The sequence below is a fragment of the Notechis scutatus genome, chromosome 1 (assembly GCF_049901735.1).
Source record: "Notechis scutatus isolate UNSWTSFEM ecotype Mainland chromosome 1, rNotScu1.2, whole genome shotgun sequence".
Classification (NCBI taxonomy): domain Eukaryota; kingdom Metazoa; phylum Chordata; class Lepidosauria; order Squamata; family Elapidae; genus Notechis; species Notechis scutatus.
The window spans coordinates 2,601,037-2,624,829 of NC_142009.1; the positions used below are offsets into that span (position 1 = coordinate 2,601,037).

The 23,793-nt window shown below is 45.9% G+C and overlaps 1 protein-coding gene across 2 annotated transcripts in view; it reads right to left on the reverse strand.

The window, feature by feature from the left end:
- Nucleotides 1-2,362: 2,362 nt before the first annotated feature.
- GOSR1 (golgi SNAP receptor complex member 1) overlaps nt 2,363-23,793 on the reverse strand; it is a 41,294-nt gene continuing 19,863 nt past the window's right edge. For both annotated transcript variants that reach the window (XM_087955925.1, XM_087955920.1), the window contains exons 7-9: nt 13,904-13,933; nt 6,399-6,481; nt 2,363-4,429 (exon numbers count right to left, since the gene is read on the reverse strand). In XM_087955925.1, coding sequence (XP_087812051.1) covers nt 4,305-4,429; nt 6,399-6,481; nt 13,904-13,933 — 238 coding nt within the window. In that variant the 3' untranslated portion in view covers nt 2,363-4,304. The remainder of the gene's footprint in view (nt 4,430-6,398; nt 6,482-13,903; nt 13,934-23,793) is intronic.

Sequence of the window (23,793 nt, forward strand, 5' to 3'; positions counted from 1 at the left end):
GATAACTTCGGCCCAAAATAACACAGGCTTTGCTTCTGGCAACGCTGGGTTGTAATCGTCTCTCTTATATACTATTCTCCCCAGCTGCAACCAATGAGGGGAATCATGGCCGCTTCCTCTCTCGTAAGCCAAGTTATTCCCTTCTCCTTCCTCCTTGCATGTCCTAGGATGAAGAGGGGATGGGCCTCGGTCCTCCTCTGACTGCCCAGCCGGCCTCTGCTCTTCCCCAGCCTCCTCCACAACCTCCGGAGCCACACTTCCACTCCCTGTTGGCTGTTCCTCTTCTCCCTCTGAATCAGTCTCCACCAGGGGCATGACACCATTTGAGGTCTTTTTCGGCCTCCCAGGGGCTCAAGCCTCTGCAGCCTTTGGAGGCCAAAAAACGGGCCCATTTCTTCACTTCCTGTATTTCCGGAAATACCGGAAGTGACAAAACGGGCCTGGTTTTCGGCCTACAAAGGCTTCAGAGACGGCTTCCCTCAAGCCTCTGGGAGGCCAAAAATCTGCTGGGAGGCGCGCACATGCGCAGTGAGGTAAATAGTTTTGCCGTCGCGGTTCTAGTCCAACCCCCTGCTCAGGGTGGAAAGTGGAGGACTAACTGTATAAATCGAACCAATCAAATCTACAAAAAATGATGTTTCTCAAATTTGGCCACTTGGAAGATGTGTGAACTTCAATTCCCAGAATCCCCCAGTCGGCAGGGCAAGAGTGATACAGGTAGTCCTCGACTTTACGACCACAATGGAACCTGACATTTCTGTTGCTAAGGGAGACATCGAAGGAAGTGTTGCCCTCCATTTTACGACCTTTCTTGCCATCGTTGGTAAGTGAATTACCGCAGTTAATACCACGGTCGTTAAGTGAATCTGGCTTCCCCGTGGAGTTTGCTAGTCAGGTTGCAAAAGGGCATTACGTGACCTCGGGACACAGCAACGGTCGTAAGCATGAGTCCAGTTGCCAAGCGGCTGAATTTTGATCAGGTGACCACGGGGATGCGGCAAAAGTCGTTAAGTGTGAAATCACTTTTTTCACTGCTGTTTTAACTTGGTCACTAAAGGAATAGTTGTAAGTCGAGGACTACCTGGAGTGCAGACCCTAACATATCACTCGTAGTTTACTGTTACGTGCTAAGCACTCAATCCTAGGTTGTGCCATTTATGTGTGATTTTTTTTTCCCAACTGTCTCCCAAATTAATTTTACACCTTGATCTCGACAGACTTGAACCCTGGGCCATAGCTAACTAAATTAAATTCAATGTAAAGAAAAGTAAAGTCCTACACTTAGGCAAGAAAAACCAAAAGTACACATATAGACTGGGTGAAACCAGGCTCAATAGCAGGAACTGGGAGGGGGATCTCGGAGTCTTAGTGGACAACCAGCTAAATAGGAGCCAATGTTGTGCAGCAGCAGCCAAAAAAGCCAATGCAATCCTAAGCTGCGTTAACAGAGGGATACAACTGAGATCAAGGGAGGTACTAATACCACTCTATAAAGCCTTAGTAAGGCCACACCTAGAGTACTCAAGATATTGAGACTCTGGAAAGAGTGTAGAGAAGAGCAACCAGGATGATGAGGCGACTGGAAGCTCAAATCTACAATGAACAGTTGCAGGAACTGGGCATTGATAGTCTGTCTGTCTACCTATCATCTGTGTCAGTCTGTCTGTCTATATCATGTCTGTCTGTCTGTCTATCATCCATCAGTCTGTCTATCCATCTATATCATGTCTATCATCTATCATCTGTCTGTCCATCCATCCATCCATCCTTAGTAAGGCCACACCTAGAGTACTGCATCCAGTTTTGGTCAAATCACAATAAAAACAGATGTTGAGACTCTGGAAAGAGGGCAGAGAAGAGCAACCAGGAGGATGAGGGGACTGGAGGCTAAAACATACGATGGACGGTTGCAGGAACTGGGCCTGGCTAGTCTAGGGGAGAGAAGGACCAGGGGAGACAGGAGAGCCGTCTTCCAATATTTGAGGGGCTGCCCCAGAGAGGAGGAGGAAGGGGGTCAACCTATTCTCCAAGGCACCTGAAGGCCAGACAAGGAAGAATAGATGGAAACTGAACAAGGAGAGATTCAACCTGGAAATAAGGAGAAACTTTCTGACAGTGAGAACAATCAACCGATGGAACAAAAGTTGCCTTCAGAAGTTGTGGGAGCTTCATCCCTGAAGGCTTCCAAGAAGAGACTGGACTTCCATCTGTCAGAAATGGTGTAGGGTCTCCCGCTTGGGTGGGGGGTTGGACTAGATGACCTATAAGGTCCCTTCCAACTCCGATTATCTGTTATCTGTTATCTTCCACTGAAACAAACCCAGAATAAAAAAAAAAAAAAAGAATGAAGAAACAAGAATCCTACGATTAAAGAAATACGTTTTATTCAGAGATAGTGCCTTTTTTTATTCTTGTTAGCTAGATAATGCAAACGAATCTTATTTATTTTATTAATTTATTTATTAATCAAGAGAACCCTTGTCCCTATCTCAGCACCACCAAAGGCGGAAAGACAGACAAAATTAAAAACCAGAATCAAATTTAAAAAAAAACAAACTCCAGCAGCAGTTTCTTAAAACTCGGAGCTCTTGTAACCAAATTTGATTCACCTCTGATTCCTATTCTGGAAGGGACAAATAAAAAAAAAAAAAGAAGCGCTTTCTAACTTCGACCGATTGCTTGCAGCCCAAAAACTATCGTGTCCTTTTTATTCACTTCGAAGCGTTAACAGGATTAAACCGTTTGCGAAACCCGAAAGAGAAGGAATAGTTTATTAATTTAAGGAGTTGATGCCACACTGGTGTTTCGTGGTATAGTGGCTAGTTTCTAGAATCTATTTGAATTTTTTTTTAAAAAAATTGTATATTAGCATTTAATGCCAGGAGCGGGAAATTATGGCGCCTTTGCAACCTGCGGACTTCAACTCCCAGAATTCCTGACCCAGCCATATTGGCTGGCTGAGGAATTCTGGGAGTTGAAGTCCACAGGTTGTAAAGGCGCCATCTTTGTCCACCTTGGTTTAATGTCACCATGTAGGAATGGAGGAAACAAGGTTCCCAGCAATCAAAGGTCTCTCTCAATCCCTCCCTTGAATCCATTGGGACTCCAAAACCCATGATCCCCACTGGCTTAAGTTAATAACTGCGAATTGTCGTCTGCATACGCCAACGGTGAACCTTGGGCTGGCTTGGGTTGCCGATAAGAAGTCAAAATCTCTTGATTTCTGCCTTGGGGGATCCAAGAGCAGTATGCAATAGATATCTTTTTTTTTTTTTCAATTTTATTTTTGTTTTGAAGCAAGGGTGGGTAGGACAGACCTCCGGTGTCTTTGTTTAGGACGGGAACCAACCCAAAAGTTGAACAAACAAGCCGAGGTCTTGCAGGAAACTCTTTTCGGTCAAATGACCGCTGCTAAAAACGGCTCGCCAATTCAGATGCCAAAATCGCCACTCGCTCTCTTTTAATCCCCTTCGCTGGAGACGTCGCGAGGAAAAAAAAAAAGGAAATTGCCTGCTCGTTTTCCAGCAGGATGTGTAAAATATCGACTGCGTTTCCAGTTCGGCGGGAAAAAAACAATAAATCTCCATCTCCACGTTGAAAGGAAAGATCCGGTCTCCGTTTTTGGGGACATTTTTCCCGGCGTCGGTTAACTGTTAACGTTTGGGTCATTCTCGATGTTGTGGAGGGGGGAAAAAAAACAGAGCTTGGAAGGAAGTTTTTTTGTCTTCTCCAAAACATTGGGATACTTACCAACCCAGGATGACCGTCCTCAAAATAAAAAAATAAATCTGGTGAAGAATTTCTCTCCGTGGTTCTTGGATCTCCAACCGGGTCGGGCCAAAAGTTTTTCCAGTTGCAAAGTTTTTTTGTTATTTTTAAAGTTGCAATGTCTGGGCGCAAATTGTGTTTAAATATCGGAGAGGGAGACAGGGTTGGGGGGAAGCAGAGTAAAGGTTTCTCCTTTGGAAGATGAACACGGCGGCTGAATTTGGGGTGTGTGTGTGGGGGGTGTGTGGCCGGGGTCTTAAGTTTAGAGGAGAGCAAAATGGTAGAAAAGGGAGAAAGGACATTTAAGGGGAAGGTTCCTTAACGTTGGGAGAACAGGACCGTGGGAGAACCCCGTGGCACCTTCATGGCCGTCGGTGGAGAAAGGAAGGAAGGAGGGAAGTCCACCTGCCTAGGTCTCTCGGGTCTCCACGTCCCCAGATTAAAGTGGGGGGGAGGGGTCCCCCAGAAGTCTGCCTGCCCCTCCGCAGGCGCCCAGAACCTGGTCCCGGAAGTGTCTCTGCGCACGGCATCCTCCGTCAATGGAAAGCGTAGAGGAGGAGGAGGATGGTGCAAACGCTGATCACGGCCCCCAGGATGAGGGTGTCGCGCCGTTTCCGCAAGTTGATCCGCTGGATGAGGCTGTTCACGGCTGGGAAACGGTCTTTTTTTGGAGGGGGGGGCAGCTGAGTTAAGGGCCGCAAGGAAGGAAGGTTGTTTGCCAGCCGCCCACCCGCTCACTCCCCCCCTCCACCCACTGGTGGGGTTCCCCCCCCCTTTGATAGGACATGTGGCAGAGGGACCCCCGGGTCTTATTGCTTCCTCTATCGGCATTCTAGGTTCCTTTGGGAGGGGGGAGAGGGGCTGTGGGGCAGGGCACGCTCGTTTTCACATTTCTTTTTTTGTAATCGCTCTGATTTAAAAAAAAAAAATGGTAGGTTTTTGACAGGAAAAGAAACGGGAGAGGAAGGAGAGGAAAGAAAGAAAGAAAGAAAGAAAGAAAGAAAGAAAGAAAGAAAGAAAGAAAGAAAGAAAGAAAGAAAGAAAGAAAGAAAGAAAGAAAGAAAGAAAGAAAGAAAGAAAGAAAGAAAGAAAGAAAGAAAGAAAGAAAGAAAGAAAGAAAGAAAGAAAGAAAGAAAGAAAGAAAGAAAGAAAGAAAGAAAGAAAGAAAGAAAGAAAGAAAGAAAGAAAGAAAGAAAGAAAGAAAGAAAGAAAGAAAGAAAGAAAGAAAGAAAGAAAGAAAGAAAGAAAGAAAGAAAGAAAGAAAGAAAGAAAGAAAGAAAGAAAGAAAGAAAGAAAGAAAGAAATAAGGAAGGAAGGCAAGAAGAAGAGAAAGTAAAAAGAGAAGAAAAGAAGGAAGGAAAAAGGAAAGAAGAGAAGAGAAAGAAGGAAGGAAAAAGAAGGAAGGAAGGCAAGAAGAAGAGAAAGTAAAAAAGAGAAGGAAAGAAGGAAGTAAAAAGAAGGAAAGAAGAAGAAGAGAAAGTAAAAAAGAGAAGGAAGGAAGGAAAAGAAGGAAGGAAGGCAAGAAGAAGAGAATAAAAAGACAGAAAGTAAAAAAGAAAAGGAAGGTGGGTGGGAGGGAGGGAGGGAGGGAAAGAGGGAGGGAAGGAAAGAGGGAGGGAGGGAGGGAGGAAGGAAGGAAGGAAGGAAGAAAGGAAGGCAAGAACGAGAGAAAGTAAAAGGGAAGGAAGGAAAATAAAAGAAGGAAGGAAGGCAAAAAGGAGAGAAAGTAAAAAAAGGAGGAGAGAAAGTAAAAAAGAGAAGGAAGGAAGGAAAAAGGAAGGAAGGCAAGAAGGAGAGAATAAAAAGACAGAAAGTAAAAAAGAGAAGGAAGGGAGGTGGGAGGGAGGGAAGGAAAGAGGGAGGAGGAAGGAAGGAAGGAAGGAAGGAAGGAAGGAAGGAAGGAAGGAAGGAAGAAAGGAAGGCAAGAACGAGAGAAAGTAAAAGGGAAGGAAGGAAAATAAAAGAAGGAAGGAAGGCAAAAGGAGAGAAAGTAAAAAAGGAGGAGAGAAAGTAAAAGAAGAGAAGGAAGGAAGGAAAAAGGAAGGAAGGCAAGAGGGAGAGAATAAAAAGACAGAAAGTAAAAAAGAGAAGGAAGGGAGATGGGAGGGAGGGAAGGAAAGAGGGAGGAAGGAAGGAAGGAAGGAAGGAAGGAAGGCAAGAACGAGAGAAAGTAAAAGGGAAGGAAGGAAAATAAAAGAAGGAAGGCAAAAAGGAGAGAAAGTAAAAAAGAGAAGGAAGGAAGGAAGGGACAGAGGGATGGACATTGAAAGAACTGCTGCCCTCTAAGCCAGCCTCTATTCTCATCTCCTGCCTGACCACATCCTATGTGGATCTTTATCCCGCCCCTCCTCCTTCACTTATTTGTTTTATTTTATTTAAAACATTTATATTTCTTCCCCCGCCTTTCAACCAACTCCGAGTGGCCCCTTTCCAGGCCACCTCGGAGAACGTTGGCTTCCTTTGGCTCTTCCCTGATCCCGCATCTCTTAAATTTGCTACGGTTTGGAAACCTTGCTCTAGTCTTAGTGGCTCTTGCATCCAGCAGGGGGGGGGTTGGACTGGATGACCTCTAGGCTCATTTTCCTTAACTTTGGGAAGTGGAAAGCAGCCGCAGGAGGAGGAAAGGATACTGGCCAAGGTGTTCATCTTGCTCTGTATGGATTTCATCATTCCTCGCTGAGAAGTCATGTTTTCTTTCGTGGCCATGGCAATGCTGAGATGGAGAGGAACCAGAGAAAAGGGCACAAAGGAGGTTAGGTGCACGTTACTCCAGGTTAACTCACTACAGGTAGTCCTCGTCTTACGACCCCAACTGAGCCCAAAAGTTCCCTTGCTAAGCGAGAGACTTGGTTAATTGAATTTTGCCCCATGTCCTTGCCACAGTTGCTAAGTGAATCACTGCAGTTCTTCAGTGAGTCACAAGGTCGTTAAGCGAATCCGGCTTCCCCACCCACCCCGACCTTGCTTGTCAGAAGGTCGCAAAAGGGGATCGCGTGACCCCGGGAGACGCCGTGACAGTCGTAAGTATGAAGCAGTTACCAAGCACCTGAATTCTGATCGCATGATCATAGGGATGCTCTCACCAAGGGTGTCATTTTGAAGTCACTTTTTGCACTGCCGTTGTAACTTTGGACGGTCACTAACCGAACTGTTGTAAGTCAAGGACTACCTTTGAACTGTTGTAAGTCAAGGACTACCTGTGCTTGAAAATGACTGAGCCCTGTTTTGATAGACAAATTGTCAGGAATCCGGCAGTTACTCCCAATTTAAATCGTGAGTCTCGAGCCAAACTTCTAAAACTTAAAAAAAGATTTATTAGGAGTTAACATGTCCGGCACTGCCTGGGTGCAGCCAACTCTGAGACACATAATTCACGGTCATCCTTGACCCTGGTTTTCCCTCCACCTCTCTGAGTGTATCGTAATCCATATCCTCCAATGGGACACCTCCATAGCCCAGAGTCATCAATCAGGCTCTCCGGTTAGAAGTGTGCACGGCAGAAACTTCACTCACCTGGTTACTATCTTTGAAAACTATTTATGGAATGCACTTTCGGTTTCCAAGCTGCCCCACTGCTTTTTCAAACCCCTTTCCCCAGGGATGGGATTCTATCGGTTCCGACTGGTTCTATGGAACCAGTGGTTATGGTTCTGTCCAGTTCGGAGAACCAGGAAATTGTGCTCCTGGCTGGCCCTGATTTGCCTCACTGCGCATGCGCGCGCCTCCCAGCTGATTTTTCAGCCCGTTTGAGGCCTTTTTCGGCCTCTCAGAGGCTCGAGAGAAGCCTCTGAAGCCTTTGTAGGCCGAAAACCAGGCCCGTTTCGTCACTTCCTGTATTTCCGGAAATACCGGAAGGGATGAAATGGGCCTATTTTTTCGGCCTGCAAAGGCTGCAGAGGCTTCCCTCGAGCCTCTGAGAGGCCGAAAAAGACCTCCAATGGGCTGAAAATCAATGGGGAGGTGCAGTGCAGGTCAGGGGGCGGCGGGTGGGGGGGCAATCGCGCACACATGCGCACGCATTGCCTTCTGGAGGCTGGCACACGAGCGCGCGAGCATGATTTTTCCACACAGGAGCCCCAAAAGGTTAGCCACCGTTGCCTTAAGATATTTCTTTTTTTTCCCCCTCCCGACGATCAGCTATTTGAACAATCAGCTGTGCCCTCGCCCTCTTACTGCTTCGCCCGGGAGGCTGCCCTGAGGCCCAGAGACCCCAAAACAGAGCATGGGGGGCAATGCCCTCCCTGGCTCCATTTTTTTTTTTGCCTTCCTGGGCCCCAGGGAAGCCCCCTGGGAGAGCAAAACTACCGCCCAAGAGGCTTTCCTGAGGCCCAGAAGGCCCGCAAAATGGAGGTGGGGGGGTGTTTGGCTGCCAAAAAAGAAGCCATGCCCACCCAGTCACCCCCACAGAACCGGTTGCTAAAAAATTGGGCTCCCACCCCTGCCTTTCCCCCATCGCCCCTTACGTTGGCAACTCTTAAAAAGACCAAAGAAATATTTTATGAGTTGACACAAATAATATTTGATTTGTAATAAACCTGTCCAGAGCCCCCAAGGCCTTTCCCGTGGCATTCTGGGATTTGTACTTTGGGGGTGGGGGGAGGCCCAGAGTTTGCTTTCCAACAGTGGCACCCACCAAAAGGAGGCACCCACGAGGAGCAGAGGAAGGGAATTGGCCAATAGTATAAACTCATTAAACAGAAGATTGGATTGGATCGGAATTTCTGGCTCTTCTCTGGCGCTGCATAGAAAAGCCTTCAGCAGCGGTTAGGTAAATGCCACCTTGGCCCCGGAAGGGAGGAAGGGGGAGAAAGAAACTCAAGATAAGCCAGCCTTGATTCTCTGGAGGATAGGAATTGAGGAAAAAAAGGGAAAGGTGACGTTATTTTGCAACCTTGGCCATTATAAGGCGAGTGGGCTTCAAATGCCAGAATTTCCCAGCCAGGGTGGGTTGAACTCAATATGCTGGTGGGGGATTCTGGGAGTGGAAGTCCTCCCTCTTAAAGCAGGCTGGCTGGGGGATTCTGGGAGTGGAAGCCCTCCTCTTAAAGCAGGCTGGCTGGGGGATTCTGGGAGTGGAAGCCCACCCCTCTTAAAGCAGGCTGTCTGGGGAATTCTGGGAGTGGAAGTCCTCCTCTCTTAAAGCAGGCTGGCTGGGGGATTCTGGGAGAGGAAGCCCTCCCCTCTTAAAGCAGGCTGGCTGGGGATTCTGGGAGTGGAAGCCCACCCCTCCTAAAGCAGGCTGTCTGGGGAATTCTGGGAGTGGAAGTCCTCCTCTCTTAAAGCAGGCTGGCTGGGGGATTCTGGGAGTGGAAGCCCACCCCTCTTAAAGCAGGCTGGCTGGGGGATTCTGGGAGTGGAAGTCCGCCCCTCTTAAAGCATGCTGTCTGGGGAATTCTGGGAGTGGAAGCCCACCCCTCTTAAAGCAGGCTGGCTGGGGGATTCTGGGAGTGGAAGCCCTCCCCTCTTAAAGCAGGCTGGCTGGGGGATTCTGGGAGTGGAAGCCCACCCCTCTTAAAGCAGGCTGGCTGGGGGATTCTGGGAGTGGAAGCCCACCCCTCTTAAAGCAGGCTGGCTGGGGGATTCTGGGAATGGAAGTCCGCCCCTCTTAAAGCATGGCTGGCTGGGGATTCTGGGAGTGGAAGCCCACCCCTCTTAAAGCAGGCTGGCTGGGGATTCTGGGAGTGGAAGCCCACCCCACATGAACTTGCACAAAATTGAGCCACTCCAGTGTAAACAATTCCAAAACATTTGCACCTCTGAAAGAGTCCAACACATTTTACTGGGAGGCTCAACCAGGAATCTCTGCCTCTGTGCCCCAATGGCGTTTCCTAGGTTACCCCACCCGGGAATTGGGGCAAACCCATCTCTACCCAGGGGACCCTCCTTGGGGAATTGGGGCAGGCCCAGGAAGGCGCAAGGAAGCCACCCGGGAGGCTGGCCCAGGGAGAGGAGAGAAAGGCAAAGCTGCACGAAAAGGCGAAACGACGTGGCAGGAGAAGGAAAAACGAAGCTGCTTCAGATGTGGGTAGAGACGAAAAAGGTTTCTCGGAGCCGAGAAAACATTGAAGGGCTGTAATGGAGGGAGAGGGGAGCCTGCCAGCCCATTTGGACCATGCGCTACTCGAAGGGATTCCCACGAGAAATAGAATGGCCTCATTGAGGCGCATCTCTTTTTCACCCGCACGCAATAAACCGGCCTCTTAAGTGCTTTGCCTGTGGTTTTTCAATGCCTTAAGGCAGGGTTTCCAAACTTTGGGCCAATCACCAGGAGACTGGGAGTTCTAGTCCCGCCTTAGCCCCAAAAGCCAAGTGGGTAACTTTGGACCAATCACCAGGAGACTAGGAGTTCTAGTCCCGCCTTAGCCCTCAAATCTAGGTGGGTGACTTTGGGCCAACCACCAGGAGACTAGGAGTTCTAGTCCCACCTTAGCCCCAAAAGCCAGGTGGGTGACTTTGGGGCAATCACCAGGAGACTGGGAGTTCTAGTCCCGCCTTAGCCCCAAAAGCCAGGTGGGTGACTTTGGGCCAATCACCAGGAGACTGGGAGTTCTAGTCCCGCCTTAGCCCCAAAAGCCAGGTGGGTGACTTTGGGCCAATCACCAGGAGACTGGGAGTTCTAGTCCCGCCTTAGCCCTCAAATCCAGGTGGGTGACTTTGGGCCAATCACCAGGAGACTAGGAGTTCTAGTCCCGCCTTAGCCCCAAAAGCCAGCTGGGTGACTTTGGGCCAACCACCAGGAGACTAGGAGTTCTAGTCCCGCCTTAGCCCTCAAATCTAGGTGGGTGACTTTGGGCCAATCACCAGGAGACTGGGAGTTCTAGTCCCGCCTTAGCCCTCAAATCTAGGTGGGTGACTTTGGGCCAATCACCAGGAGACTGGGAGTTCTAGTCCCGCCTTAGCCCCAAAAGCCAGGTGGGTGACTTTGGGCCAATCACCAGGAGACTGGGAGTTCTAGTCCCGCCTTAGCCCCAAAAGCCAGGTGGGTGACTTTGGGCCAATCACCAGGAGACTGGGAGTTCTAGTCCCGCCTTAGCCCCAAAAGCCAGCTGGGTGACTTTGGGCCAATCACCAGGAGACTGGGAGTTCTAGTCCCGCCTTAGCCCTCAAATCCAGGTGGGTGACTTTGGGCCAATCACCAGGAGACTAGGAGTTCTAGTCCCGCCTTAGCCCCAAAAGCCAGGTGGGTGACTTTGGGCCAACCACCAGGAGACTAGGAGTTCTAGTCCCGCCTTAGCCCCAAAAGCCAGCTGGGTGACTTTGGGCCAATCACCAGGAGACTGGGAGTTCTAGTCCCGCCTTAGCCCCAAAAGCCAGGTGGGTGACTTTGGGCCAACCACCAGGAGACTGGGAGTTCTAGTCCCGCCTTAGCCCCAAAAGCCAAGTGGGTGACTTTGGGCCAACCACCAGGAGACTGGGAGTTCTAGTCCCGCCTTAGCCCCAAAAGCCAGCTGGGTGACTTTGGGCCAATCACCAGGAGACTGGGAGTTCTAGTCCCGCCTTAGCCCCAAAAGCCAAGTGGGTGACTCTGGGCCAATCACCAGGACACTGGGAGTTCTAGTCCCGCCTTAGCCCCAAAAGCCAGCTGGGTGACTCTGGGCCAATCACCAGGAGACTGGGAGTTCTAGTCCCGCCTTAGCCCCAAAAGCCAGCTGGGTGACTTTGGGCCAATCACCAGGACACTGGGAGTTCTAGTCCCGCTGTAGCCCCAAAAGCCAAGTGGGTGACTCTGGGCCAATCACCAGGAGACTGGGAGTTCTAGTCCCGCCTTAGCCCCAAAAGCCAAGTGGGTGACTCTGGGCCAATCACCAGGAGACTGGGAGTTCTAGTCCCGCCTTAGCCCCAAAAGCCAGCTGGGTGACTCTGGGCCAATCACCAGGAGACTGGGAGTTCTAGTCCCGCTGTAGCCCCAAAAGCCAGCTGGGTGACTCTGGGCCAATCACCAGGAGACTGGGAGTTCTAGTCCGCCTTAGCCCCAAAAGCCAAGTGGGTGACTCTGGGCCAATCACCAGGAGACTGGGAGTTCTAGTCCCGCCTTAGCCCCAAAAGCCAGCTGGGTGACTCTGGGCCAATCACCAGGAGACTGGGAGTTCTAGTCCCGCCTTAGCCCCAAAAGCCAGCTGGGTGACTCTGGGCCAATCACCAGGAGACTGGGAGTTCTAGTCCCGCTGTAGCCCCAAAAGCCAGCTGGGTGACTCTGGGCCAATCACCAGGAGACTGGGAGTTCTAGTCCCGCCTTAGCCCCAAAAGCCAGCTGGGTGACTCTGGGCCAATCACCAGGAGACTGGGAGTTCTAGTCCCGCTGTAGCCCCAAAAGCCAGCTGGGTGACTCTGGGCCAACCACCAGGAGAGTGGTGTCGAACGGAAATTTGGGGTTTCCATTGTGGTCGTAACTCGGGGACAACCAGAGTCCTGAAAGGCCCCGAGCCAAGCGCTAATGTTAAATACATTTCAGATTTTTCTCTCTCTCTCTCTCTCTCTCTCCGAAAGCCACTGTGGCTACCCTTCCTTCTCCCACGCTGCCAAGATGAGGCTGGGAAAGGAGAAAAGAGGCCGAATGGAGGAGCCCATTAAGGGAAGCGAGTGAAAGCGCCGCTTTCCAAAAGGCCATTTCCAATTTCCAATCACCGCTACGATTCAGGAAACTCTCCGTAGGGACGTCCAAAATGGCCTCCCTCCACCACAAAACCCATCACCCCCTTTTTCCAGGCTCGGGAGGGAAAAGAAGAGCCAGTGAGGTCATTTGAAAAGCCTCTTCTCTGTCGTGTTGGGTGGGTGGGGTTAGAAGAGGGGGGGGGGGGTAGAGAGCTTATTTCGTTCGGTACAGGTAGTCCTCAACTTACGATGGTTCACTTAATGGCCAAAGTTAGAACGGGACTGAAAGAATGAGACTTAACATCAATAGAGACGTCCAAAATAGAGACATCTCCTGCTTGGGCAGGGGGTTGGACTAGATGACCTACACGGTCCCTTCCAACTCTGATTATCTCTTATCTGTTAAAATGGCCACCACCACAAGAGAGAGAGAGAGAGATGATAGACAGGCAGACAAATGTAAAAAGAGAGATATATGATAGAGAGAGGGAGGGAGGGAGGGAGGGAGGGAGGGAGGGAGGGATGGGTAGATAGATAGATAGATAGGTAGATAGATAGACAGATGATAGATGATTGATAAAGTGATAGATTGATAAATAGATGATCGATGATAGATTGATGATAGATGATTGATAGATATGATACATGATTGATAGATTGATAGATAGATGATTGATAGATTTGATAGATGATTGATAGATGATAGATATGAGATGATAGATTGATTGATATATGATTGATTGATATATGATAGATTGATGATTGATAGATAGATACATATGATAGATGATAGATGATTGATAGATTGACAGATGATAGATGATTGATAGATTGATTTAGATGATTGATTGATGATACATATGATAGATTGATTGATAGATGATGATTGATTGATAGATGATTGATAGATGATAGATGATTGATAGACACCATATAGTTAGATAGATAGATAGATAGATAGATAGATAGATAGATAGATAGATAGATAGATAGACAGGCGATGATAGATAGATAGATAGACAGATAGATAGATAGATAGACAGATGATGATGATAGATGATAGATAGATAGATAGATAGATAGATAGACAGACAGATGATGATGATAGATGATGATAGATAGATAGATAGATAGATAGATAGATAGATAGATAGATAGATAGATAGATAGATAGATAGATAGATAGATAGATAGAAAGAATTCTTTATTGGCCAAGTGTGATTGGACACACAAGGAAGTTTCAGCTCTCATTGGCTGACCTTGTGACTAAGCTGTGCTGGACCTGTTCACTCCCAATAAATCCTTTTCAACTGCTGGAAGTTTGCCTCGATTTAATTTGGGACACCGCTGGGATCTTCCCATCCAGAGCCCGGGGTGGGTAAAAACACTCCACCCACCCACCCCGGTGCAGGAGGTGAACTAGGCCACGCCCACCATGGCCACACCCACCCCGCAACCGGGCAGAGAACCCGTTGCTAAAAATTTTGAAGACCCCTGTCCTCCCGGGGTGGATTCCCTTGAAGAAAGCCATTCCCAGTCTCACCTTATCGTGTCTTCGATCAGCCGGTCGGAGCTGAAAGGAAGAAGAAGGAACGTGTTAATTTTTGTACAATTCCCCCCTCAAAATAAAACCGGGTCACACGCGTATCGAGAGACGGGGGAGCAAGCTGAAATAAAACCACCAAAGAAACACAAGGAGCCTCCACATTCACGGGGAGTCCTCCACTTTACGACCACGAGGGAGCCCCAAATTTACGGCTGCTAAGCGAGACTATAGCGAACTGAAATTGGCCTCCCTTGCCATGTTCGTTAAGTGAATCACCGCTGGTCTTCACAGGGTCATTAAGTGAATTGGGCTTCCCCGTGGACTTTGCTCGTCGGGAGTCGCAAGAGGGGATCGCGCGACCCAAGGACACGGTGACCGTCATAAATACGAGTCCGTGGCCAAAGCCATTTGAATTTTGATCGCGTGACCACAGAGGGGCTGCAACGGTCGTGAGAAATTCGGTCACAGGTCCCTTTTTGCAGTTTCGTTGTAACTCCGGATGGTCGCTAAATGAATGGTTATAAGTGGAGGGGTAGTTGTACAGGTTTTTTTTTAAGGGGGGGGGCTTCCATGACCAGCCCTCTCCTGAGTGGTTGCGGTGGCTCTCACCTCACAAGAGGCTGTGAGTTCGATCCTAGACAGAGGTAGATATTTCTTTCTCTGGGCACAATGAGAATTGTATCTGCTGAACAAAACTCCACCCTGGCAACGGGAAAGGCATCCAGCCCATAAAATACTCTACTAGCTCCATTCACTTGCCCAGACTCCACCCTGCAAGGGATTATGATGGGGGTCGTTCAAAGGAGATGATGAAGACCACCCCTCTTCTGCTTTTCAAATATTTACAGAATCCCACCCTGAAGTCAACAGTATTTTCGTGTTGTTGTTTTTTCCTGTCTCCACTTTTTAATAAAAATATCGCCCATTCCTTGGCGGGGAGGCTGATGTTCGTTTCCATGCCACATTTTAAGAGTTTGGTTTGGGTGGGGAGGTGGGGGAACAAAGGCTGAACAGATGGCTGGGGCTGTTTGGCTCAGGCTGTGGAGTTAAGATTGTGAAAATGAAGAGAAAGGGAGCAGAAAAAGAAAGAGGGATCTCACTGCCTCGGTAGTCCGGGGGGGAGAAAGGTGTTTTTCTGCTAATCCTGGGAAAAGAGATAGCTTTGTAATTATTGGTTTGCAATTACTGTAATTGCTTCAAAGGAAATTGGAGCCTTATATTTCTTTTTGTCTTTTCTTTCGGGACTTTACTGTTTTTTCTTTCTTGTCCCTTCTCTCTTTTTCTGTATTAGTTCTGATTATCTATCTATCTATCTATCTATCTATCTATCTATCTATCTATCTATCTATCTATCTATCTAATTATCTATCTATCTATCTATCATCTATCTATCGTGTCTGTCTGTCTGTCTGTCTATCTATCGTGTCTGTCTGTCTGTCTGCTGTCTGTCTGTCTGTCTGTCTGTCTGTCTGTCTGTCTGTCTATCTATCTATCTATCTATCTATCTATCTATCTATCTATCTATCTATCTATCCATCCATCCATCCATCTATCTATCTATCTATCTATCTATCTATCTATCTATCTATCTATCTATCTATCTATCTATCTATCTATCTATCTATCTATCTATCTATCTATCTATCTACCTACCTACCTACCTACCTACCTACCTACCTATCTCCTGTATCCATTCACCCCAAAATAAGAATAACTTGAGCCCAAAAGCAGCTGGCTGGGTAAGTCCACACCTTCCCAATTTCCAAAGTCCAGTTGCCAATTTCCACCCTGCCCTAAAGCACCCTAACCCCTTCCTTTCTCACCTGGCGAGGCGGACGGGGAGAGCAGGCCGGGGTGGGGTGGGGAAATGCCCCCTTTTAAACCACCTCTTGAAAAGGGAGGGGCGGTCTGGCCACGGACTTCAGCAGTGTGTGTGTGTGTGTGTGTGTGTGTGTGTGTGTGTGTGTGTGAGAGAGAGAGAGAGAGAGAGAGAGAGAGAGAGAGAGAGAGAGAGAGAGAGAACTAGGCAAGTTTCCAAGCAAGATGACCGATTGAGCGCAAAGGGGATGAGGAGTCCGTTTACGGTCAGCCCTCGTCTGGGGGGGGGGGGGTTGCGCGTCTGCAAGAAATTTCCAGAACAGCCAAGCTGGTTGAGTCACCCCCAAACCAGCAAGGCTGACGTGGGTATCGGAAAAGACCCATTTCTGAGAACGTATGACGGAGTCAAGGAGTAACAGAACAGAACCACAGAATTTGGAAGGGACCTTGGAGGTCATCTAGTCCAACCCCCCCACCCGCTCAAGCAGGAGAACCCCCCTCCCACGCCATTTTGGACAATGTCTGCCGTTTCAACTGCAGTGGTTCACCTAATAACTCTGGCAAGGATGGTCGTAGAATGCGAGGGGCAAGACTCACTTAACGACTGCTGTGGGTGAGCAAAGGAGAAAGGAAGGTGGGTCTCTCTCTCTCTTGCTCCTTCTTGGGTCCAGCATCCAACCCTCAGATCCACTGAAACTCGAGGATCTATTCAGAACCACAGAATACAGGTGGTCCTCGACTTACGACCACAACTGAGCCCTGTAATGCCTGTTGCTAAGTGAGACCGTTGTGAAGTTGAGTCTCGCCTTTCCGGCCACTGTTGCTAAGCGAATCAGTACGGTTGTCACGTTAGGAACACGGTCGTTAAACAAATCCGGCTTCCCTCATGGAGCTTGCTTGACAGACGGTCGCAAAAGGGGATCACATTGATTCCCCCCGCCCCCGGGGATGCTGCGACCGTCATAAATACGAGTCAGTTGCCCAAGCGTCAGGATTTTGATCATGGGACCGCGGGGATGCTGCAACGGTCGTAAGCATGAAAAACGGCCGTAAGTCCGGTTTTTTTCCAGTGCCGTTGGAACTTCGTAACTCGAAGACTTAACCTGTACGAGAATCTTCCCAAACTGGCCGTTTGCATTTGGACCAGTCCAGATAAAGCTCCGCAGCATTCCAGGGACTTTTGTGTCGACGTAAGGATTCCAGACTCCTTCCCTGCTTGACTCCTCCCCCTCTTGCCAACCATCTCGATGCTTCTCTGTCTGCGGGTCCCTCCTAATTTTCTCAAGCAGGCTCAACGGCCTCATCATACACTCTAAATACATTAAATACTCAGACACAGACTTCAACGGATAGCTAGAACTGCAGAAAAAAAACAATGGCTACCAACCTGCCTTCCATGGAGGACCTGTATCCTGCACGAGTCAAAAAAGAGGGCTGTGGAAATATCTACACACCCCTCACACATCCCGGACATAAACTGTTTCAACTCCCACCCTCAAAACGACGCTATAGAGCACTGCACCCCAGAACAACTAGGCACAAGGGAAGTTTTCCCCCCGAACGCCATCACTGGGCTAAACAAATAATTCCCACAACACTTTACTAAGACTGCATTACTGCTATTCTTCTCATCCTTCCTATCACCTATCTCTTCCCACATATGACTACGACCGTGTTGCTTGTATCTTTACAATTTATAGTGTTTTATTTGTTTCCTGGTATGATCTGATTGCTTATTAGTAACCTATGACTATCACTACGTGTTGTATCTTATGATTCTTAAAGAATGTATTTTATTTTTATGTACACTGAGAACATATGCACCAAAGACAAATTCCTTGTGTGTCCAATCACACATGGCCAATAAAAAATTCTATTCTATTCTATTCTATTCTATTCTATTCTATTCTATTCTACTCTTCATTCCATTATCTATTTTATTCTACTCTATATTCTATTCTAATTTCTTATTCTATTCTTATTTCCTATTCCATTCTTATTTCCTATTACCTATTATTTCCTATATCCTATTCTATTCCTTTTTCTAATTCTATTCTATTCTATTCTATTCTTATTTCTTATTCTATTCTTATTTCCTCTATTTCCTATATTCTATTCTATTCTTATTTCTACTTCTATTCCATTCCATTCCATATTCCTATTCTATTCTATTCTATTCTTTCTATTCTATTCTTATTCTTTCTTATTCTATTCTTATTTCCTATTATTTCTTCTCTCCTCTCGCTTCTCTTCCCCTTCCCTTCCATTCTAAATTCTATTCCTATTCCTATTCTATTCTACTTCCATTCCATTCTTTATTCTATTCTATTCTATTCTATTCTATTCTATTCTCTATTCTATTCTATTCCTAATTCTATTCCATTCCATTCCATTTTATTCTATTTTCCATCCCATCCCATTCTAAATTCTATTCTTGCAACTCGGACAACCACCGTCTACCTCTCTGGAAGACCGTTTCCCACACAGAGTGACCTTCTCTCGCCACAACAGCCACCCGCTTCTCCCCCCCACAAGGAACAGGTTTAAAATGAACTTAAAAAGAAAGCCCTGGGCATTCATGCAAGGCATTCCCACCACCAGCTACATCTGTCAGCAGGAATTCCAGTAATTTGCTAATGGCCGAGGCCAGCTTCTTTCTCCTTTTCCATCTTCTGGGGAGGTTAAGGCGGCAGAGCCATTTGCTCGTGCCACAGATGCCATCTGGACCGAGCAAAGAGGCCGATAAATGCCATTACGGGGTGGAGGTAAGGAAGTTTTAAAAAATTTAAATTGAAAAAGAAAACAACCAGAAAACGTGGGAGTTTTAATACCTCAGATGGGAAACAATTAAAAGGTTCCTGTGAAGTCAGTCTCCGTGCTCATTAAAAAGGATGGGAAAAGAAGATGGAGAGAAGGAAGAAAAAAATGGAGAAAACAGGATATGCTCCTAACAAGTGTAAACAAATACAGAGAGTTCTCGAATTATGACCACAATGGAAGCCCCAAATCTCTGCTGTTAAGGGAAGCCTTTAAGTGAGCTTTGCCCCCATTTTACGGCCTTTCCTTGCTGCAGTTGGTTTAAGTGAAATCTCTGCGGCAGTGAAGGGAAGAAGCTGGTTGTTAAGTGAATCGAGCTTCCCTGTTAACTTTTTCCTCGTCAGAAGGAATTTAGTATTTATTATTTTTAGCAGAATTGACATATATGTGCTCCCAAAGGTGCTTTTTTTTTTTTTATCTCAAAAGGCAACTGGGCTTTCTTTGTTTTTCCTTGAAGAGGTTTTGCTTCTCATCCGAGGAGCTTCATCCGTTCTGATTGAATAGTGGAGGGATTTATATTCTTTGCAGTCCTCTGGTCGTTAGCGCTCTCTCTGAGAGTCATTGTTACCGCTTGGAAGTTCATTTTTTTCCCCCAGGTTTACTTGAACTGTGAATTTGGAAGTAACTTTGGAAGCCGGATTTGTTAAGTGAATTTTGTCCCATTTTACCACCTTTCTGGCCATTGTTGTTAAGTGAATCACTGCAGTTATTCAGGTGGCAACCCTGTTGTTAAGCGAATCCGACTTCCCTCATTGACTTTTGCCCGTTTTTTTCCCCTAAATTTTATTTGAGTTTTCAAAGAGAAAAAAAAAATACAAATAAAACATCTTTTTTTAAAGTAGCGTAATCCCGGGTTACATTTCTTCGTACAGACACAAATTCAATTTCATGCTCATTTTTATGTTCTATTCCATATCTTATTACTATTTTACATTTTCTGCATAGCTTCTCCCCTCTTTTAATTTTCTCAATTTTATTTTAATTATCTCATCTCAATACAAATCATTGTATTTATATTTTTTGTCTGTCCTGTTTCAATTATCTATTATCTTTTCTCATTAAACAAAGTTTCTCCTGTAGTTACTGATTGGAGTATGACGCCTTTATATCTTTTAAGTTTATCCATTGGATTCTTATTTAAGCTTCAATATATACTCTAAAGTTATAACATTCAATATAATACATAACTTCCATTCGGATTCTGCTTGGTACATTCTTAAAATACACACTATATTCTTAAAAAAAGAAAAAATTATAAATGTATGTAATTAAAACAACACATTCCATTCCAATTCAATTCTATCATTAATATCAATATTCATTAAAATCTTAACTTCTTTAACATTACTTTTCAATTAAATATCATACTTCTATGGGAACAATTATAAGCTTTCCATAATCCCCCCCCTTCACTTATATTTTATAAAACATTAACTAATTAAAATGTTCCCGTTCCTTCCTAATTCAATTTTCTCATTTATTTTATTTCGCTTATTTTTCACTAAATTACACTATTTTATCCCTCATTTTAATCATACATTGTTTCCAATTTTCTACAGTTATTTCTATTACTAATATAACAATACAATCTTATGTTTACAGAATCCCTTTTTCAGTTAAATTTTCACCCATTATCTCTAAATAGGTCCTGTATATATCTTGTTCCGGTCCTTTGTAACTTCTTTTCCTTTCCTTCTTCCCTCTCTTCTTCTCTCTCCCCTTTTTACCCCCTTGTCTCTCTACCTCTATTTCTCCTGTATTCCCCTCTTCTGTTGCTTTCCAGTATTACACTTATTTTTCGAATTATTTTTCTTTTCTTTGGTTGTTTTTTTAAGTCTTAAATTCTCCATTCTCTTTTCCCCCTTTCCTTTTTCTTCCCCACATAGAATTACTTGTTCATTAAAGATGGCTTCTTCTTTGTCCCAGTCTTCTTGTTTTGCAGACGTTTCTTGTTGTTTCTCATAGCTCTAATCCCACTCTTCACCACCTCTACGGGGTGGCTTAGCCCCAAAACCAGCCGGCTCGGGGCACTCCAGCGGCAAGCCCAGACCGAAACCACGCACGATTGTGGATTTCTGTCTGTTGCCGAAGAGACTTCAAACCGGAAGCCCTGGCCACCATTGTTAAGTCACTGCAGTTATTCAGGTAGCAACCCGGTTCCCTCATTGACTTTTGCTCGTGAGAAGGTCGCAAAAGGGGATTGCATGACCTCGGGACGCTGCGACCATAAACATGAATCCGTTGCCAAGTGTCCAAATTTTGATCATGTGGGGATGCTGCAACGGTCATAAGTATGAAAAACAGTCATAAATCTCTTTTTTTTCAGTGCCGTTTACGGCCTCTCTTGTCCACCGTTGTTAAGTGAATTGCTGCAGTGGTTAAATCAGCAACTTGGTTGTTAAGTGAATCTGATTTCTCCCCCGACTTCACTTTGTCAGGTGGTCGCAAAAGGGAATCCCATGACCCTCCCAGGACACTGTGACCGTCATAAATACGAGACCCTTGCCAAGCGCCTGAATTTTGATCCCGGGGCCACTACCAGCACCGCAAGTGGGGAAATGGTCCTAAGTCATTTTTTTTGTAGTGCCATTGTAAATTCAAATGGTCACTAAATGAACCGTTGTAAGTCGAGAACTGCCTGGACTTACCCTGGATTCAGCTTTCCCACTTAAAAACATATGCTGGATTGAAGAACAATCATAAGTCGCATTTTTTCAAGCGCCGCTTTAACTTTGAACGGTCGCTAAATGAGGCGTTGTATGTTGAGGACTTCCTTCTTTTTTTTGAAAAAGTTTTTTATTTTTATAAAGAAAAACAAACAAATAAAAACCATCTTTCAGTTCTCTAATGTGTCGGTTGGGTACATATATCTTGTGCACATAATAATATCACACATTTCTAACTTGTTTGCACTTATAATCATTCTAATCGATATTTTATATCACACTGGTCAACTGTTATATTATCATTAATGTTGTAATTATTATCTTTCAAAAATATATTCCATCCTTACCTAAGTTATGTTCATTCTCTTATTCAATCTTAATCAGTCAGTTATAATATGTTATTGCTATTATCACATGTTTCAGTTTCTATCTAGCCATTCACAGAATAAATTCCAAATCTTATAATAATCTTTTTCTTCCTGTTCTCTAATTGCCATTGTCAATTTACTCATTTCCACGCATTCCATTATTTTCTTAATTGTTTCCTCCTCTGTCGGAGTTTTTTCATTTTTCCAATTTTGTGCAAATACAATTCTAGCTAAATAATCATCTAGCTGTTAATACATTGATAATCAAATATGTTATCTCTCTGTTGTAACCATCAGGCAAAATTCCCAATAAAAATATCTCTGGTTTTAAATCTATATGTTGTTTTATCATTTTTTTCCAACCACATGTGCATTCTGGTCCAATATTTTTTAGCGTCAATGCCATGTCCACCACATATGGTAGTATGATCCAGGTGTCTGATGGCATTTCCAACACTTCGCCAATTTGTCTTTGAACATCTCGGCTATTCTGACTGGGGGTAAGTGCCACCTGTAAAATATCTTATACAAATTCTCTTTGTAGGCCGTTGAATTCCTGTACAGGTAGTCCTTGACTTACAACACTTCATTTCATCACACACACACACACACACACAAACTACAAATTAACAGATCTAACAGATAATCAGAGTTGGAAGGGACCTTGTAGGTCATCCAGTCCAACCCCCTGCCCAAGCGGGAGTCTCCCCCCACCCTACACCATTTCTGACTGATGGCAGTCCAGTCTCTGCTTGAAAGTCTCAAGTGATGAAGCTTCCACAACTTCCGAGGGCTTGGAAGTGACCTTGTAGGAAGGGACCTTGTAGGTCATCTAGTCCAACCCCCTGCCCAAGCAGGAGACCCTACACCATTTCTAACTGTCTCTTCTTGAAAGCCTCCAAGGATGACGCTCCCACAACTTTCAAAGGCAACTTCCATGGGTTGATTGTTCTCCCTGTCAGAAATTTTTTCCTTATTTCCAGGTTGAATCTCTCCTGGATCAGTTTCCATCCATTATTCCTTGTCTGGCCTTGGGTGCTTTAAAGAGTTGGAAGTGACCTTGGAGGTCATCTAGTCCAACCCCTGCCCAAGCAGGAGGCCCTACACCATTTCTGACAGGTGGGCAGTCCAGTCTCTTCTTGAAAGTCTCCAGTGAAGCTCCCACAACTTCTGAAGGCAACTTCTGTTCCGTCGGTTGATGGTTCTCACTGTCAGAAAGTTTCTCCTTATTTCCAGGTTGAATCTCTCCTTGTTCAGTTTCTATCCATTATTCCTTGTCTGGCCTTCAGGTGCCTTGGAGAATAGCTTGACCCCTTCCTCCTCTCTGGGGCAGCCCCTCAAATATTGGAAGGCTGCTCTCCTGTCTCCCCTGGTCTTTCTCTTCCCTAGACTAGCCAGGCGCAGTTCCTGCAACCGTTCTTTGTTTTAGCCTTCAGTCCCGTAATCCTCCTGGTTGCTCTTCTCTGTACTTTTTCTAAACATCTTTTTTATAGTGTGGTGACCAAACCTGGATGCAGGACTCTAGGTGTGGCCTTACTAAGGCTTTACAGAGTGGTATTAGTCCCTCCCTTGATGATCTCGATTGTATCCCTCTGTTAATGCAATTTAGGATTGCATTGGCTTTTTTGGCGGCTGCTGCACAACATTGGCTCCTATTTAGCTGGTTGTCCACTAAGACTCCGAGATCCCCCTCCCAGTTCCTGCTATTGAGCCTGGTTCCACCCAGTCTATTATATGTGTCCTTTGGGTTTTTCTTGCCTAAGTGTAGGAATTTAATTTTCTCTACATTGAATTTCATTTTGTTAGATATGTTCCAGTGTTCTATAGTCTGTCAAGATCCCTCTGGATCTTGAGCTTATCTTCTTGGGTGTTAGCTATTCCTGCCAGCTTAGTATCATCTGCAAATTTGGTAAGTTCCCTTTCTACTCCCTCATCTAAGTCGTTAATGAAGATATTGAAGAGTCCTGGGCCTAAGACTGAACCTTGGGGCACCCCACTGCTTCCTTCCTTCCAGGTAGACATAGACCCGTTAAGGACTACTCCTTGAATTACAGGATGCCACAGGGAAAACAGATAATCAGAGTTGGAAGGGACCTTATAGGTCATCTAGTCCAACCCCCCGCCCAAGTGGGAGACCCTACACCATTTCTGACTTTTTTTTTTTAACTTATTCTTCTGGTGCTTTTTGGGGGGAGGGGGGAGAGAAAAAGGCTATTTT